Source organism: Halichoerus grypus, chromosome X (assembly GCF_964656455.1).
Source record: "Halichoerus grypus chromosome X, mHalGry1.hap1.1, whole genome shotgun sequence".
In the NCBI taxonomy this organism is placed as follows: Eukaryota; Metazoa; Chordata; class Mammalia; order Carnivora; family Phocidae; genus Halichoerus; species Halichoerus grypus.
The window spans coordinates 70,431,385-70,449,353 of NC_135727.1; the positions used below are offsets into that span (position 1 = coordinate 70,431,385).

A 17,969-nucleotide genomic window follows, 5' to 3' on the forward strand; every position below is an offset into this window, starting at 1 on the left:
AAAGAGGAAAGAAGGAGGAGGAGGAGGGGAGAGAAAAAAGAGAAAGGGGGAGAAAGAATATCAAAGCAAATGAAGAGAAAACCTCCACTTTCCCACTATAATTCCTTCCCTCAAGACACCCTCTGTTCATTCCAGTCTGGTCCTTCTTTTTACCCCATCTTCCTCCCCCTCCTGTGCCCCTTATCTTCACTTACCCCCCAGAGCTTCATCTGTGCCTGGAACACACGGTTACCATCAAAGACAATGTGGATATGGAGCTGAGAAAAAAGAATTACAGGGGTAGTAACAATCCTAGAAGGTCAGAACAAGTTATTACAACAGAGAACCAGGCCAGAGGTGTGAGCCCTATATCCACAGGTCAGCCAGATAGCCCTGACCTACTAGCTCTTCCTCTCAGGGGACTATGGAGCCCACATGTTTGCTGCATACAGCAACTCTGCCTGTAAAATTGTAGTATCACCCAATTCACCAGCCTCCCAACCAGCATCAGGCATTCCTCACCTCAGTTTGACTGGCCTTCACCCAGTTGAACGCAGGAAGTGGAATCTGGCCATATACAGTCACCACTACTAAGGAATCTGTCTGGTGCCAATCATGACGGCAAGACGCTGGCAGCTAAAGAGAGGATGTGAAATGTGTGTGGTAAGAATGAACTCTTCACCCAAGGGAAGTTCTCAGGTGTGTCTAGAGAAGAGACACAGAATCTCAGAAAGATTAATACTACTTCATATGGCAAAGCCTCCAGGCTGTTGAGGATAAGCAGAATCTTATTTGGTCTGCACAAAAGGGAGGAGATAGAGAGCTTGGCCATGAGGTACAAGGAGCAGTAATTATTTCTGGAATTGGGTTCTAATTAAAAGTTCAAGAAAGCTGGGCTTACCTGCTTCCCCCAGTCATGCCTACCAACTCTGCATCCTGGCTGTGCCAGGAATGCCCCAAAATCCAGGGTCTGGATGCCACAACAGCTCCAAGACTTCATCCTGAGGTAGGAGGATAATTCAACTGAATCTCCTTTCCCCTCCCCATGAGCCCCCACTCCCATATTATGATCAACAGTGGGAGAAACTGTACTTATAGACCCTACCCAGTCCCCTCTCTCACCCCTCATGGAATCGAGGTGCTCCTGGGTGGTAGGTACATGGAGTAGCATCACTCTCAGGGCCTTGGTAAACCTAAGATGGGTAAAGGAGAATCAGAAGAATCAGGTCATTCTAAAGTATACCCCACACAGCCTCATATCTATACCGTCATCCCAGGTATAGCATCTCTCAGCCACATGCTTGCACCCCTTATAAGCTCTCACTCACAGCATCACATCCTGGATTCTGGCAGCTGGAACCAGTCCGGATCAGACTACTGTCAAGTCCTGAGCAAAGGAAACAGAGTCAGGAATCTATCTATTCCCTCCACCTAATTGCCACTTTCACTAAATTCCAGTCTGCAAAGCCTGTCCTACTAAGGACCCACTTACCTGCTCCAGGTTCCTGGTCTAATTCCTTCTGTTCCAATGCCATTTCCAGGGCTTGGGATATATTTAGTGGAAGCAGCTTTGGAGGCAACTCTGACCTAGGGGGTATGGGTTGGGTGATTTAGTTCTGACCCATTAACCATGATCATTAGCTCCAACACTCCCACCAGTTGTAATGGTGTCAGAGAAATCTGGTGAAAGTGGGGGCAGGGTTGGAAAAGTTGGGTAGCAACTCCATTGCCAATTATCTTCTTTGTGGACATCCCAAGTCCCTGAACCCTAGGGAAATCCCTAGGGCTTTTTTGCCCATCTACTCAGTTGCTCTCAATCTACATTTCTTTGCAGAACTGCCTCATATCCTCGTCCTCTTCTAATTGTGGACCTAATGTGACTTTCTTCTGTTGCTCATGCTACTTCCACAAAATTAATTTATTCTCTACAGCCGTTTGGCTGTCAATACTGCCATCTTTTTCTTGATGTAAAACTCTTTTTAAAGCTTTTTTCCAAAAAGAAAAAAAAATCAAGTCATTCTCAACAATCTCTCTTGTATTAGAACTACGTATTTATGAGGGGCCATCTACTCTATTGACTTTAAATACCTATCCCATCACCCCCATACCAACCTTAAAGCAAAGACATTATTTCTGGATACAAATTTCCCCTAAGGTATAAAATATACACAAAACCCTGACACTTGGCCCTCCTCTTATCCCTAGTCCCCAAGCCCCAGTGACCCATTAATCACTTCTAGGAAGCTCCATGAATGTAGGAAAAACCCAGGGACTTCCTCCTCTTTACTTGGGCCTCTCCCGACGCAAAGTCTCTGCTGACTTTGGAATCGTATTCAGAGGTTTTTGCTCCTGAAGTGAACTGCTTGTGGCAGGCACCTCAGGTTGAGGAGCCTCAGGGAGCTTCTCAGCACAGTGTGGTCCCACAGTACAGCCCTAGTACAGATAAGGAAAGAAGGTTTAGGGATAGAATCCTTCTATTAGGGACAGAATCCAAGGAAGTAAATAATTTACCTTGATGTTTAAGAATTCAGAGAAATCTACAGTTCGCTTCCGGCAGCAGGACCAACCCTGATAACAAAAGACCCAGCTCAGCTTAGATTCCTGGCTATATTTCCTTTGGGAAATGCTCTTGCTATCCCCTCTTGCCTACTCCTCACCTTCAGTGCATCATGGAAGATTGGGACCCCAGGGTGATGGCAACAGGAATCTGTGGATACCAGCAGAAGGATCAAGGAAAGGCAACTATACCAAGTATCACTTCTCTTACTTCTTCCACAGATTTATATGCTCATGGTTTTTCTTTAGAATGTAAAAATAAGATTGAAGACCACCCAGACCAATTAAACTAGGTCAGATACACTAAATTTCTCTGCTCCTTTAACAGACTGCCCACAGCTGACCACTCCCCCAGCACTCACAGAGCCCCCTGGCAAAGTCAGAATTAGTTACTCACCGGGAAGGTTGGCATTGGGGTCAAAGTGCTGCCCACAGCCTTTGTTATGGCAGAGTAGAGACATGGAGGACGTTGGTAGAATTACTGAAAGGGTATTTCAAGGAGTCTGGCTGCCGAGTGGGGAACACCTCTTAGTCTGGAGGCTTTTAGCTGTCTGCAAGGGCCAGCTGTTTCTATCTTTAGTTCAGGAGGCGTACACCTCCTAACATGGGCAAGGGAACTTCAACTGGTCTTCTCAACCAATAGGAGAGTGCTCAGGAGCATTTTAGCTCTGGGGCTCAAGAAAAAAGGATCAGGCAGAGTAGGGCTTGGAACTTGGGTGAGGTCAGCTAACCACTGCTGAGACAGTTTTAGATTTACCAGGCCAATTCCAAGCCTCTGACATACCAGCAGCTGCTCAGAAATGAATCCCAATTTTGAGACCCCTCCCAGCTCAATGAAGGTACCCCAGTTCCTCCAACTCATTTTCTTCCTCTTTCAAAGCAGCAGCTTTCCTCTCATCCTCATTGCTTCTGTGTACCGCCAATAGCACCAATCTTTGTCAACCACAGAAGCCAGAGTATGCATCCAACCTCCCCAAATTTGCCTAAATGGATGATTCATACTTTTGAGCAAAAGGTAATAAAGGATTATACTTATCGAACCTATGCTTATCTCTTGAGACAGACCTCCCCTCCCTCCATTCCCTTTCAAAAACAGCACAGAAAATTAAAAGGCTTAAAATGTATTTTAATAAGTTGATGCTGTATTACTGCTCCATTTCTCAGAAAAACTCCAAAGATATCAGGGACAAATCAAACATGGTACACCAATAAAAAAAAATGCACAGCGAAACTACCTAAGATAGGCAAGGCTAAGAGCTACTGTCCGACCTTCAGCATACAGCAACCCTGTTCCCAAGATTGTACTAGGCCTATCAAGAAAAGCTGTGAACAGCAACATCATAGACACAAAAGGGCCGTTCCTGGGTTGTCCTAACCCAGGAAAAAAGATGGAGGCAACTTAACACAAGATTTTTTTTTAAAGATACACTAAAATGAAAATCTCTAAGAGAAAATGTCTTCCTTAGGACATGAAGGGGTAATATATGGGATATAACAGAACCGTATGTATGTTGTCTGTGACCTCTGTGGACATTGGCCTGAATTCCCACCTGCGAGTGAATGGAACAATGGGGCTAAGGTCATTGGGGGATGCTTGTTTTTGTGGTGTATGTGGCAGTGTCTCTGGGGTTGGAGGGTATAATGAGGAACCAAATAGAACAAGATGGACAAAGAATGGAATGATCAAGATTAATGGGGGCTCTAACTGGATCCATTTTGCCATGGTCCCCCCCCACAGGCCCTCAACAATCACATGAGACTTCAGGAATGCACCACACAAAATCAATTAGTTAAACAATATACCACACAGAACTGATTTGTTAAGTATCGCCCCTCCCTTGCCCTCAGCCTCCAGCAAACTCCCTCAGAGTAGTACAGGCAAGGAAGACCTAACTATTGGGAGGAATCCCTAACACTTTTCCAGGGCAGAATTCTGGCTAGTCCAAAAAGGGTCCTTCTTTTAAGGGTTTTTGGGAAACTAGACATTGAAATTTTTATTAGTATCGGCGACGTTTGTTTGGAGCAAATTCAGCTCCAGGAGCTGCACGGTTGAATGCAGGAGGGGTTCCACCAATTGCCCCAATTCCTTCCATTGTAGCAGCTTGGCCAAAGCGTTCAGTTGTTGGTGGGGTCTTAAAGAGAAAGAGAGAGCAATGTTACAATAGAACCTATGTCCCAAGCTTCCCACCCATTTGTAATCCCGCCCCTGGAGGCCATTTCCACCCGACTATTCAAAGCTCTTGATGTGCTAGGGGAGACTAAGCCTGTTTAGAACTCTAGTGGATATCCCTGAAAAGAAGGCTGTCTGAATTACAGACCCACCCAACTATCCTACCTTTATCTTTTTATCCCAATTCCTACTGATTAAATAATATTACATAGTAAATTCCCAGACTAAGTTCCACCTAAGTCCCTTTCCCCAAACTAAGTATAGTGACAAGGACAAGCCATCACTCTTCAGCAACCTTAAGCGCACCCAGTTTTAAAATTTTGACACTAGAACTGTAACTCAGAATTGTTATGAGCAATCCTTTTGGATTCCTATCTATTTTATGTGATAATACCTAACCTTCATTGCCTTCCCTCCAAAAACAAACAAACAACCAAACAAAAACCACCAAACCCCTGTTACCTCCATTAACCCAGGGTAGCAACTAAACAGACTGGCCAGTCAAAGGCATTTACTTAACTCCCAGACAAAGTATAGTTTGAGATTGGGTTTGTTCAAGATTCAAAAATCAAGACCTTGAGGTTACATTTAATGGAAAACAGCGGCCCTAAAACCCGAGTATCTGTAGCAAAATTGTGGCAGGCACAGGGACTTTCTGAAAGCAAAGTCCTTTCTCCTATCACCATTTAGAATTACTGTAAAGCTCTTGCAGTTTTATTACCAATCCCAAGGTTCCATCTGGCATCATAGTGGCAGGTCCTGGAGGAGCTGGGGTACCTGCTGGCACTGGAGCAGGGGGCATGGCGCCTCTGTTGTTGATGCCCATAGCACCTAAAGCAGAATAGCGTGATCAGTACAGGAGATAGAGACTGTCAGTTTCTTTCTGTGCAAGAGAAAACAATTCAACAAGACCTCTGAGCTAAGGACGTGTTACCCCCCCCCAAAAAACGATGCTCCCAGAAATATCAGCCCCTTAAATCTGGACTATGCCTGAGAAGCCACATAGTTCACCAGAAATGATACAAAAAAGGAAATCAGAGCCACTAACCTCCTAAGTTCTTACCTCCCATAGCCATCTGGCCCATCCGTATCTCCTGTTCTCTCTGAAAAATAAAGAAATACTCAAAACAGTCCAAGATAGCACTGCATTCTACCATTCACAATACGTTGAGGACCACACACTAAGGGAAGCAAGTAGAATGATAACACATTCCTCCCAAGCACACTGAGGCCAAGCTGAGGAAAACCAACATCTCCTTGCTAGGTGTGCAGTTGAGTTCAAGGTTAGGACAAGGATACAAGTCAGAGTCTCCTATTAGGAACAGAAGAGGTAAAAGGCAAGGGGAGAGATAGCTGACTTCTTCTAGGACCTCAATCTGTGCAACAACTCCAAGGACATCAGAGAACTAGTTAAGGATGCTATCGGACTGGATATATTTCATCATGCAGTCACTGAGTCCAAACAGTGTAACACTGGCCCTAGCTCTTCATCCTAAATTGCCTGTGAGGCAAGAACTCCCCTTCAAACCTTACCTTTTCTTCCTATGAATTCTTCTTTCTAAAAGGAGTTTCACAGAATATAAAAACTGGTCATAACCCGGTATGTTTTATAGTCCTAGTGGACAACTCATGGTGGGTTTGTCATATCGTGACTGGCCTGGTACATCATGGGCACATGGGAGATATACCGCATCAGGGAATGTTCCCTTGAATCCTTCCTGCTGTCGCCGCATCATTTCTTCCTGTTGCCGCCGCATCTCTTCCTCACGGCGCCTGCGTTCCTCCTCCTGCCTACAGAGAGTCACCAAGGTATTTAGCAGAGACATTCCAGAACTTGAGCAGATTATCTTAACAGGGGAGATCAAGAACCTACTGGAAACTATCATAGCTCTGCAAGAAACTCACTGTTCAATGTGTCCAGCCCTAAAACAAGCCAAACGTGTCATTCAGGGGAAAAAAAGTTCTCCTTTCAGAAAGGAGCTTCATGACACCAGCACTCAGCTGCTTTCCCTTTAGTGCAGCCCTGGGTAATTCCTAGAGTCATGGGCAGCTGAAACATTTCCCATCCAAAGGGAGAACTTGAGAAGCATCCAGGAAATATTTACAAATGCATGAGGTAGCACGGTAGTAGGAAACAGGAGTGAGACATTACCTCTTAGAGTTGTCAGAGAAAAAGGGTCTGAGAGTTAGTTACCTGAGCTCCAGCTGCTTTCGTTTTTGCACTTCTTGGTTGTGCAGCTCTTCCATCCTCCGAAGTTCTTCTTGACGCCTCATCAAATCTAGAAAAACAGTAGACTGGTTCAGAGTATTTTTCATTCTCCTCATATAGACTCAATAATTTTCTATAAATAAAGATCCAGAAAGCAAAGGGGATATATAATCCCTGCGTGGCCATCTGAGCTATCCAGATTCCAAAAATGAAGTCAAACCTATTATTTCCTTCTCCACAGAATCCAGTATTCTCTGTCACATCTCCAAGCTCATTTGCCTACCAAGATCAACAAAATATTTCAGAGAATAAAAGCAGAGATTTAGGCTTTTCTCTACCAACTGATACAAAAAATTCCTGAAAAAAGTCATTTTGTTCTTGTTCTAGGTTTAAGACCTACAGGTCTACACTCACCCTGTCTCATTAGCATAACCTGGTGCTCATGGCGAGCAGCCTCCATCTCCATCTCCAGCTTCTCACGAGCTTCCTTGATGTTGCGGTCCACTTGGTCCTGCTGCTGCTTCTCCATCTCAATGAGTGCCTTCCAGCGCATGGCATACTCATACTCAAAGGAGCCAGGCTGTGCAAATCTGGGTGGCTGCTCTCGCTCCCTATAGACAAAGTTCCTGGGTTATTAAAACTTTGTCCAAGATTCCCCCAACTAAGCACTGCATTCCTCCTGAGGGCCAAGATCATGGCTGCCGGTGAATACCTATAGGAAAGACCTGCCTCTTTTACACATCCCTTTACAAGCTTCCTTAAGAATACACAAGCACCTAACAGGGAATCTGTCAGAACCACATACTTGTGAAATTGCTGGTTCTTTATAACCAGCTTCTCTGGAAGTCCCTCTTCATCATCCAACTGGTCCATGGGCTCCACAGTCACAGGCCGAGGAAATCTGGAAGAAAGCAGCTCAGTGTCCAGCAAATTATACCCTACACCAGGCTTCCTCCCTATACCTGCCACTGGCACAATAAAGTAGATAGGGATCAGGACTGGATAATTAAACATATTTTTGAAGGAATTTTTACACCCAGCCCCAAGTAACCAAGTTCTTTTAATGGCATTATGTGGAATCTGGGGTTGATAGGATGGCATGAGGCTTTAAATCTCAGAATACAGCCTTAAAGATGTTCAAAGTAAGTAGATAGGATACTTAAGTGCAGTTTAAATATCCAATATCTGTAAAACTCCGGACAATGACTTGAAGTAAACACAGAGAGGCTGCATGCACAAAACAACTTTTCAGAGTTCTAAGACTTCAAAGGGGAGATTTAACACTGATTAAATGACAGCCTACTAGAAGACTGAAAGGTTTATTTCTTAATCCTCATACTATTTCCACTGAGACTGAGAACCCTACTAGAAAGCTGAATTAGTATCCAAAGTCTTTAGGTGAACACAAAAGCATGGTTCCTACAGGCTACCTTCCCACACCACCGAAGGAAGTAGCAATCTAAGGTCTATTACTAAAAGCAGCCCTTCACTTACGTGGTTAGCAGGAAGGAGCCTTCACTGCACCTGTCCAGAGCTTTCCGAGCAGCTGGCTTCCCTGAGAATTCAACAATGCCTTTTCCTGAGGGCCTTCCTCGATCATCCACTATGACTACAGCCCTTTCCACCTGGCCAAACACCGAAAAGGCTTCCTCCAGCAGTTCATTGGAAACATACTGAGGAAGGTTTCGGACTGTAAGGGATGCACTATGGCAGGCAAAGCGCACACGCAGCTGCTTTCCACGGAGTGGCATGTTGTCCAGTTCTACTTTGGCAATCTCCGCTAGGGTTCGTGTTTCCTAGAAGCAGAGGAAAGTTAGAATAACTCAAGTTTGACAATGACCACAGGTACAGCCATCAAGAGTCTAAAGTAGCAGAGCCCAATATAAAATGTCTGCCTGCCCCAAAATTCTGACAACACACAAAGAAACCTTGATATCCTGAAAGAATGGAAACACCATTTCCCAATACAATCTATCCACTAACCACTTATCAATCGAAATCACATGTTTCAGATAACTCTTGGATAGTCTAATTGCTCTGATAGCCTTGCAATAAATCAACTGGAAATTCTAGAAGTTAATACCACTTACATGGTCATCAGTATCATATAGGTTATTCTCCCAAGTGGTATAACAGATCATTGGGACAAGGACCAGCCTAAAACCTACCCTTACAATACATCAGCCAGAGTATTTTAATTTCAGCTAGCTATATACAAGTTTAATGAGAATCATGTATGCCCTCCATTGAGACCTCTTTAGAACCACAGACCCTAATGGGAACTCCCTCTCATATTACTAAAGAGGAACCTCAAACCCCAGAAAAAAATGACTTGCCCATGTAATCTTGAGTTAGTGGTAGATCTGGAATGAAAACTAGTTCTGACCACCACATCTAGTGAACTTGCTAACACCTTATATTCCTTGTTTATGTAGATAATGCCTAAAAAAGTTCCTCCCTCATATACTTAAACATGTTTCCTAATCAAATCTGTCTTTATGAAAAAGATCTACACTTAAAAATGGTTAAATAATAAATTTTATGTGTATTTTAGCACAACTTAAAATTTTTAAAAAAAAATAGATACGAATAAAACTGTCCCCTCATGGTTTTAAAAAGTCTTAAGTGAGACAATACATAGGCAAGAACTTAGGAATAAAGTATATGAACTTTAATCATTAGTTACTAAGATAAAATAAAATTGAGTTGATAATTATTGAAGCTGGGCATCGAGTATTTATAGGTTCATTATACTATTCTCTCTACCTCTGTATGTTTGAAATTTACCAATGAAAACAAAAGTTCCAAAGGGCATACTTTAGTCTCAGTGTCCTAGACAAATAAACCTATGTTGTCCTTGAAACAAAACAAAACCCTATAAGGAAAAATAAAAATAAAACCTGTTATCTTCTGTCCTGTTCTACCAACTACAACTATTAAACATTTAACAAACAGACCACCTGAGAATTATCTCCACTGCCGTATTTTCCATATCCATCATTCCCCGACTTCCCCACCTTTTAGAGCATATACTCTAAAAGCCCATGGTTGCTCACCAAGCGGATAAAGCCAAAGCCCTTATCCTTATGAATGAAGACTTCGCCTGCCTTCCCATATTTCTCAAATAGTTTCCTCATCTCCTCCTCAGTGATGTCAGGAGGAAGATTGCCCACAAAGAGCCGGCTACGTTGGGTGAAGGTCTTCTCTCCTGGTTTCCTAAAATTCTTCAGGTCAATAGTCAAGCCTTCATCTGAGAGAATACACACAGTCACTCAAAAGATTGGGCAAAGAGATCTACAGTCACATTCTCAAAGAGCTACAACTGCTGCTAGATTAGGAAACCTAACTGCTGTAGAGAAAAACACCATTTCCCAATACAATCTATCCACTAACCACTTATCAGTAAATTGCCCTTAAAATGTGAAAGCAGTATGCAGACATCTGGGAGTACTTCTCAATAGCTCTACTATGGGCCAGGAGCCACCCGGACTAAGAGAAAGACAATACAGAAGCTATTGGTCAAAGAGAAAATTAAGCAAGTCAAGGAGACTTGTATCAGAAGAGATCAGTTTTCTAAATTTGAAACATAGGGGTGCCTAGGTGGCTCAGTAGGTAAGTGTCTGCCTTTGGCTCAGGTCATGATCCCAGGATCCTGGGATCAAGCCCCGCATTGGGCTTCCCTGCTCGGTGAGGAGACTCCTTCTCCCTCTCCTTCTGCCCCTCCCCCTTCTCGTGCGCTCTCACTTGCTCTCTAATAAATAAAATCTTTAAAAAAATAAAACTGAAACATAATTGCTCCATTTTCCCAATCTCTCACCAATCTTCATAATCTTTAACAGTTCCCATTCTTTCATGCTTGGGTTAATGGAATGAAAGGAAATGAGTTAGGAAACAGTATTCTTTGTAGGGATCTCTGGAAATAAAAGAGGGCTGAGGTTGGTTCTAGTTTTAGAGGCACACAAGAGGTGCTCAAAGTTTGCTGAATGAATGGAACATGCCTTTAAAGAATGTTTACTCTGATTAAAACAGATTGGCACAGACCCCAGGCTGAAAGTGTAACACTCAGTACCAGACTTCTTTTCCCTTAAAGACTTGTTCTATATTTTCTAACTACCAGTCATCTGATGATCACCTCTAAGAACCAAACTCTGAGGTAAAACACACAGACATGTTTAGCAGAATATGCCAACACAGCACAGCAACTTGTACTCATCTGCTACCCAACATGTCTGCTCCTTGTTTCAGTGAATCACCCTTTTTCTATCCTAAGCTGTATTAAGAGGTAAATAGGGGAAAAAAGAGCAAAAGGTGTGCCACAAAGGCTTATTCCTTTATAAGCCCAAGAGATTAATCTAAAAACCAAGGAACCTTTCCCGGGAGGGACCCTATCCTTACCCCCCTACAAGCATGTACTCACTTTGGCTGCTGGCTTGTTGCCCATTTGCAGGTATCGGTGGCGGTGGTGGCTGCTGCTGTTGCTGCTGGTGGTGCTGCTGGTGGTGATGCTGATGATGCTTCCTTGGAGTATGGTTTTGCTTCTCCAAGTTAAAGGTTTTATTGCTCTGCATTTTTGCACCCTAAAAGGAAAATGTGGACTGTCAAATACATTCAGGGCTTATCAGTCACCTTCCTGATGATTTATATGTCACTAATCATCTCTGATATCCTGGCTTTTGCCAGATTCAAATGACTGGTTATTGTGAACAAGTATGGCAAAGTTGTACCACTCAAAAACCTAAAAAGAACCAGACATTAGCAGTTATGTTGCACACAGAAATTAGACAAGTACTAAATGAGAACAACTTGCACAGAAGTAGCTTGAAGAAACTTTCCTTTCACTAATTCTATACATTAACTGGAAACTACTCTCCCCAAAGAAGCTACTCCCTAAAAATTGGCCCTATCATAATATTAAAACTTAACAAGGGAAATAGATTCTACTTATCACAAGGACAAGGACTATTAAATCTTGTTATCTGGCACTTTGCAGTCTTAACCTACAGTAGATACTATGGAATGAACAGTAGAAAAAGTACAGGCTGTGGAGTTAGACATACTTAGATTTGAAGCATGGTCCTAGTACTCACTTACTAGCTATGTACTACTTAGTAAATCACTTTTGCACAAATTTAAGCTGTTATAAAGGGAATAATAAAAATACCTACCTCTCAAGATGGCTATGAGGATTCATAAATATGTGAAAACACTAGCTCAGTACTGAAATATAGTAAGCATTCAGTAAATATGGTTATTAATCACAATAAAGATAAATGACTATCAAAGCAATGAAAACATCAAATAAAAAAGATGAATATACAATCATAATGTTAGATCTCATCTAAAAATCAACGTAAGATTAAAAGAAAACAAAATGAAAATTCCTGGTACAATCCAGAGTGAATGCAAGAGCTGATGGCTTTAAAATGAAAATTTTCTTACTGCTTTCTTACTGGTTAACAAGCTGAGGACCATCTTCCTCATTTAAGGACAGTTCTCCAGAAATAAAAGGGCAAAGCCAATCCTAAATCATTTCCCCTAAACACAAGACCTTCTAGTCAGAATTTAGCTGAAGGAAAAATGCAGAGAAGGACCTTCTCATGAACATTTATTGTTAACATTATATGATTCCTCTAAAATAAAGAAAACTGATTTCTCAAAGAAAATGTGACGACTTGATAACTACCGATTCTGGATGATGGGTATATGAGAATACTTATACAAGCTTTCCTGATACATTTCTTATCATATCCCTCCAAAACTAAAACAACATAATTATCAAATTCTATATCCAAACTGTTTCATAAAACAAGTAATAACAAGAGCTATCAAAATGTTCATATTCTGTGACTCAGGAAATTCTACTCCTAGAAATTTACCCTAAGAATATAATTTTAGGGGCACCTGGGTAGCTCAGTAGGTTAAGCATCTGACTCTTGATTTTGGCTCAGGTCATGATCTCAGGGTTCTGAGATCCAGCCCCATGTCAGGCTCTGCACTAGGTGTGGAGCCTATTTAGGATTTCTCTCTCCCTCTCCCTCTGCCCCCCCAAAGAATATAATTTTAAAAATTTAATAAAAACTACATCCATGAAATCATCACTGTGATGACCTTTACGGTAACAAATTAATGACTTAAAATACCCAAAATTAGAGGTATGGTTTGTAATAAATTACGGTACATCTATTCAGTGGAGTGTTACACAGCATTAAAAATTATGAAGGGGTGCCTGGGTGGCTTAGATGGTTAAGCATCTGCCTTCGGCTCAGGTCATGATCCCAGGGTCCTGGGATCGAGTCCCGCCATCGGGCTCCCTGCTCCTTGGGAGCCTGCTTCTCTCTCTCATGAATAAATAAATAAAATCTTTAAAAAAATTATGAAGACCATGTAAATGTGAAAAATGTTTGATGTTTTGGGACGCCTGGGTGGCTCAGTCGGTTAAGAGTCTGCCTTCGGCTCAGGTCATGAGCCCAGAGTCCTGGGATCTGAGCCCTGCATCGGGCTCCCTACTCAGTGGGGCGTCTGCTTTTCCCTCTGTCCCTCCCCACACTCGTGCTCGCTCTCTCTCTCAAATAAATAAAATCTTTAAAAAAAGAAAAATGTTTGATGTTTCAAAAGGGAAAGGTTTTAAGAAACAGGAAAAGGGTGTTTTTTCCCCCCTCAAAAATGCATGAATGTAGACTAGGAACAGAAGGCAGGCAAAAATGAAAACTGCCCTGTTTATAGATTATTGATCATTGTTTACTAATTTTATTTTTTTACTAATTCACCCAACAAATATTCACTGAATGCTTACTATTTGCTAGGCACTATTATAGGTGCTTGGGATGCATCAATGAACAAAGCAAAGATTCTTGCCCTCAGTTGTGCTTACCTTCTAGTAAGACAAAAAAGACACGTAATTAAAGTACATAGTACTTAATGAGAGGTAAATGCTATTAGAAAATAAGAGAAACTGGGGCAAAGTGTATAGGGAGTGAAAGGGGTAAGACTGCAATTTTAAAAAAGATTTTATTTATTCATGTGAGAGAGAGATCACGAGCAGGGGGGAGGGGTAGAGGAAGCAGCAGACTTCCCGCTGAGCAGGGAGCCTGATGCAGACTCCATGCAGGACTAGATCCAGGACCCTGGGATCATGACCTGAGCTGAAGGCAGAAGCTTAACCAACTGAGCCACCCAGGCGCCTGGTAAGATTGCAATTTTCAACAGAGCTGAGGTAAGCCTCACTGGGAAGTTTACACTTAAGCCAAGACTTGAATCTTATTTGTAACGTTTCATCAATCTTATTAAATAAAAATCCACCACCAGAAGTCAGTTAACATTTATCCTTCCAGTCACTGATTTATTTGCATGTACTCTAAATGAAATACTATAAAAACTATTTTGCAACTTGCCTTTTCTACTTTATTACATGATGAGAGCTCTTATGTCACTCAATCTTCTACATTAATTTTTAATGGATGCAGTATTCAGCTGTCAACCAAGCACCTATTGTGTTGGACACTTGGGTTGTTTCTATTTTTTCACCATTATTTATAAACAATGTTCACAGCTAAATCTTGGGCACATCCATGAGTAAATATTCCTCCCACAATATCCATTTTTACTTATTTACCTTCCAAAACATACATTATCATGTCAATATAATGCTGCTATACTGCACCATTGTATGTTCAGTTTTTCTTCACTTCTATGTCAACATAATTATAATTTTTAACAGCTACACAAAGTCCATGTGGATATATACTAACTTACTAAACTACCACCTACTATGAGACATTTAGGTTGTTTTCACCTTTTTCCTATTAGAACGATGCAGTAAATATCTTCTTGCTTATAGCTCTTTTTAACTATTTCCTTATAATAAATTCTTAAAATTAAAATAATTGCATCTATCTTTATTACTCTTACCCATGGTGCAGCATTTTTTCCTCTAAAAAAAAGGGAAATCATGTTTCTAAAAATAAGACATAAAAACAGGAAATTAAAACATACAAAATTTATGAAGTCTACCCCAGCAACAGGTGGGGATGGGGTTAGGTTGGCATTAGAATCAGATCTTTAACTATCTGAGTCCCAGCTATTAAACACCTCCCTTCCCTGACTCCACACTGGCCTATAGCTGAAACTTGAGTTATCTTCACAGCCATTTCTCCAACTAGGTCTTCCTACCTTCTTACCCCTGGCTAGAATCCAAGGAACCTTTTTTTTCTCCAGTCTTTAATTTGGGAGTCAGTGGCCCCAGCCTCAGTACCTTGCGTCCCATTCAGGAATCCACAATTTATATTTACCCATTAATAAAAATCCTCAGAGTTCCACTCAAACTGAAATATTAAAAACTCTGTATATACATCTTAACCAAACTTCACCACTCCTTTTCAAAAAGGCCATTTTACAACTTCTTAGTAGAAATGATCTACCTCCTTGAAGAAAAAGTGCTAGGATGTTCTAAACCATGTAAGAGAACTTCAAGGGAGGTTATTTTTGGTTTTAGAAAGTGTAGCCTGGTAGTTAAGATGATAATATCAGATATTTACCAATCATTATATGCCAGGCACTGTGCTAAGTCTGCATTATCTCACTTAGTGCCCAAAACTTACTCTCCTGGATAAGAAAACTGATGCCCATCTAAGGTTACCCAAATGTGATGGGGCAAGGAGTGGAACTCACATCCATTTAATTCTAAAGCTCATTCTTCATCACTAAGCTATAAGCTTAGTAATCAAACTCAGCTTGATTTCAAAGTTTAGAGTCCCACAAACTGACTAGCCATGTCACCTAACTTCTGAGCCTCAGTTTCCTCACCTGTAAGGAGGGGGTAACAACGGCAACTTCACAGGGCTGGTTATTTTAAGGACTAAATGAGATTGTGTACACAGCACATGTTCCTGCTGGCAACCACTATCCGTATTTCTGCATTCAGTTGGTGCTGTAGTTAGACAAATATCATTAATTACATTCTTCCTCCTCTTTTTTGGATTCTAGCAAAAATCATTTTTTACAATCAAATTGCCTACCTTTGTGTTTTTGAATAAATGTCTCCATAGTGCTAATCTTTACAATCCTTCCTTCCAGTTTACTCTTTCCCAAGAAGGCATTCACTGGTGACGACTAAATAATATTGTATAAAACACTTAAAACAGTACCCACAAAGTAGCAAGTACTCAGTTAATACTGTCCCTATCACTTATTTCTGATGATGACCACCAACATAATATGGAAATACGTGCAGAAATCTCTTGTGAGCAATAAATTCACTGCCCCTTAACCACTGGGCCTCTAAGAACTAAGCACAAAGATCAGCATCAAGGATTTGTCTATCTGTCCCAAAGACTAACCCTGATGAAGGATTTTTCTTGAGAAAGTATGTACTGCTGGTTTAGAAAGACGGGCTACTGGACACAGTACAACTGCATAAATGTGGTTTAGGTACAAGACCAAACACTGCATCACACATATTTGAAATCAGTTTTCAGGAAAAGGATCAACTTTTTAAGTGGAAGCTGGTGGGGGGGGGGGGGGGGGGCGGGGAGATCTGGTAAAAATCTACCGACCTAGATGGCTGCATGGATATGCACCTGCCTGAAAGCTGTAGAATGCACTGATATGGTAAGGTACTTTTTCAGGCGCTTCTTTCATTTAATAGTAAGGTGGACAAAGACACAGCATAAATCAAGCCAGTGCCCCCCACGAGAGTTGCCAGATTTATCAAATACAAATACACAACGTAGAGTTAAATTTGAATTTCAGACTTTAAAAAATTATCTTTTAGTATTTAAGTCCCATGCAACGTATACTAAAAATACTTTGCTGTCTATGTGAAATCCAAAATTAACGGGGCGTCCGGTATTTTATCTGGCAACCCTACCCCGTACACCTACCTCAACTTCGGTTGAAGATAGCAAAGTACCTCCAAGTCGTCTCTAACCTCAACTTCTCCGTTAAGAACACAAAGAAAGGTTTCAGTTGACAACGATAGTTTCCCCGAGTGGAAGATACCCAACAGGAAATCCATAAAATTAATTTTCATTTAAAAAAAAGTGATGCTTTAAATGGGTCGAGTAGCTAGGCAACAAGACAAAAAAAAAAAAAAAAGACAGGAACCAGACTAGGGAAGCCGCGGGGTCTGGACTAGCAGATGAACTTCCTAGCTTAGAGTTTTGACAAAGAAACATCGCTGGGGGGGGGGGCCCATTTCTCATTCTGAATTAATGGCCTCGCGAGGCTGAGAGGAGGAGCGCCAACAAAGCGCCTCCTCCTCCAGCCGCGACTTCAGGGTTCTCGGATAATAGACCCCACACCCTCGGGCCCAGGGCGGCTAAAGGGCCGGGGAACTTACTGACAGGGATCAGAATCGAAGATGAGTCGCACAAAGAAACGGGGCGGGAAAGGCAACTAGAGCCAGGTTAAAGCAGAAAGCAAGGCGAACTGAGAGCGATGGGCCCCTGCGGGTGGGCTGAGAAGGCCGTGTGGCGGCGGGGACAAGGCCTCAAGGGGCCTTGGAAAGAACGGCCAACCTCCCTCCAAACCTAGCCTCGCCCTAGCCTCTTGTCGCAAAAAATCCTACTCCCCTCTCAAACAAGAACTAAGTCGTCCCAAAACTCACCCTCTACCGACTGTTCTCTCCTCAGAGTAACGGCGACGCTACACGGCCTCTACCGTCCCGAGAAAAGAGCGCGCGACCGCCGGAAACGAGACGACGGAGCTCGGTGCCTCCCAAGGGGTACAAACTGGTGTTCTTGATTGGTTATCTGACTTGTCAATCAAGGTTTATCTCCAGAGGCGGAATCCTTTTTCCGCCATTTCTTCGATCCTATTGGCTACCGAACGCGAAAGATCTGAGTTCGTGTGAACGACAGATGGGGACAAAGAGCGAGGCTTTCTACTTAATGCGCATGCGCAAGTTTCCATCCGCTCGAGACGGAAAAGGAAGGGGGAGGGGGATAAAGAGGTGGGGAGGGGGATAAAGAGGTAGGGAGGGGGATGGAGGGTGGGAAGGAGAGACATCGGCGGGCTAACGGAAAGACTGAAAAACCAAGTGATGGCAAAGGCAAAGGA

General features: G+C 42.3%; 2 protein-coding genes across 9 annotated transcripts in view; both read right to left on the bottom strand.

The window, feature by feature from the left end:
- Positions 1 to 3,586, bottom strand: part of ITGB1BP2 (integrin subunit beta 1 binding protein 2) — a 19,493-nt gene extending 15,907 nt beyond the window's left edge. The window contains exons 1-10 of the mRNA XM_078063978.1: positions 2,933 to 3,586; positions 2,637 to 2,686; positions 2,491 to 2,547; positions 2,267 to 2,412; positions 1,472 to 1,566; positions 1,308 to 1,366; positions 1,102 to 1,172; positions 881 to 980; positions 502 to 615; positions 195 to 257 (exon numbers count right to left, since the gene is read on the bottom strand). Of these exons, the coding sequence (XP_077920104.1) occupies positions 195 to 257; positions 502 to 615; positions 881 to 980; positions 1,102 to 1,172; positions 1,308 to 1,366; positions 1,472 to 1,566; positions 2,267 to 2,412; positions 2,491 to 2,547; positions 2,637 to 2,686; positions 2,933 to 2,996 (819 nt within the window). The 5' untranslated portion in view covers positions 2,997 to 3,586. The remainder of the gene's footprint in view (positions 1 to 194; positions 258 to 501; positions 616 to 880; positions 981 to 1,101; positions 1,173 to 1,307; positions 1,367 to 1,471; positions 1,567 to 2,266; positions 2,413 to 2,490; positions 2,548 to 2,636; positions 2,687 to 2,932) is intronic.
- Positions 3,587 to 3,640: 54 nt separating this feature from the next.
- NONO (non-POU domain containing octamer binding) lies at positions 3,641 to 17,648 on the bottom strand. 8 transcript variants are annotated; one of them, XM_078063969.1, is made up of 14 exons: positions 17,518 to 17,617; positions 15,929 to 16,022; positions 15,717 to 15,840; positions 14,823 to 14,868; positions 11,332 to 11,491; positions 9,971 to 10,164; positions 8,409 to 8,710; positions 7,720 to 7,815; positions 7,329 to 7,525; positions 6,900 to 6,984; positions 6,394 to 6,496; positions 5,769 to 5,808; positions 5,427 to 5,536; positions 3,641 to 4,667 (listed from the first exon to the last, which is right to left on the bottom strand). In XM_078063969.1, exons 2-14 carry the CDS (start codon positions 15,954 to 15,956, stop codon positions 4,533 to 4,535), a joined length of 1,620 nt encoding a protein of 539 aa, XP_077920095.1. In that variant the 5' UTR covers positions 15,957 to 16,022; positions 17,518 to 17,617; the 3' UTR covers positions 3,641 to 4,532. The 8 variants fall into 8 exon arrangements, with proteins under 8 accessions (XP_077920095.1, XP_077920100.1, XP_077920097.1 ...); XM_078063974.1 differs by lacking the exon at positions 15,929 to 16,022 and adding an exon at positions 12,080 to 12,131 and having other exon boundaries at positions 17,518 to 17,613; XM_078063971.1 differs by lacking the exon at positions 15,929 to 16,022 and adding an exon at positions 16,793 to 16,844 and having other exon boundaries at positions 17,518 to 17,608.
- Positions 17,649 to 17,969: the final 321 nt, after the last annotated feature.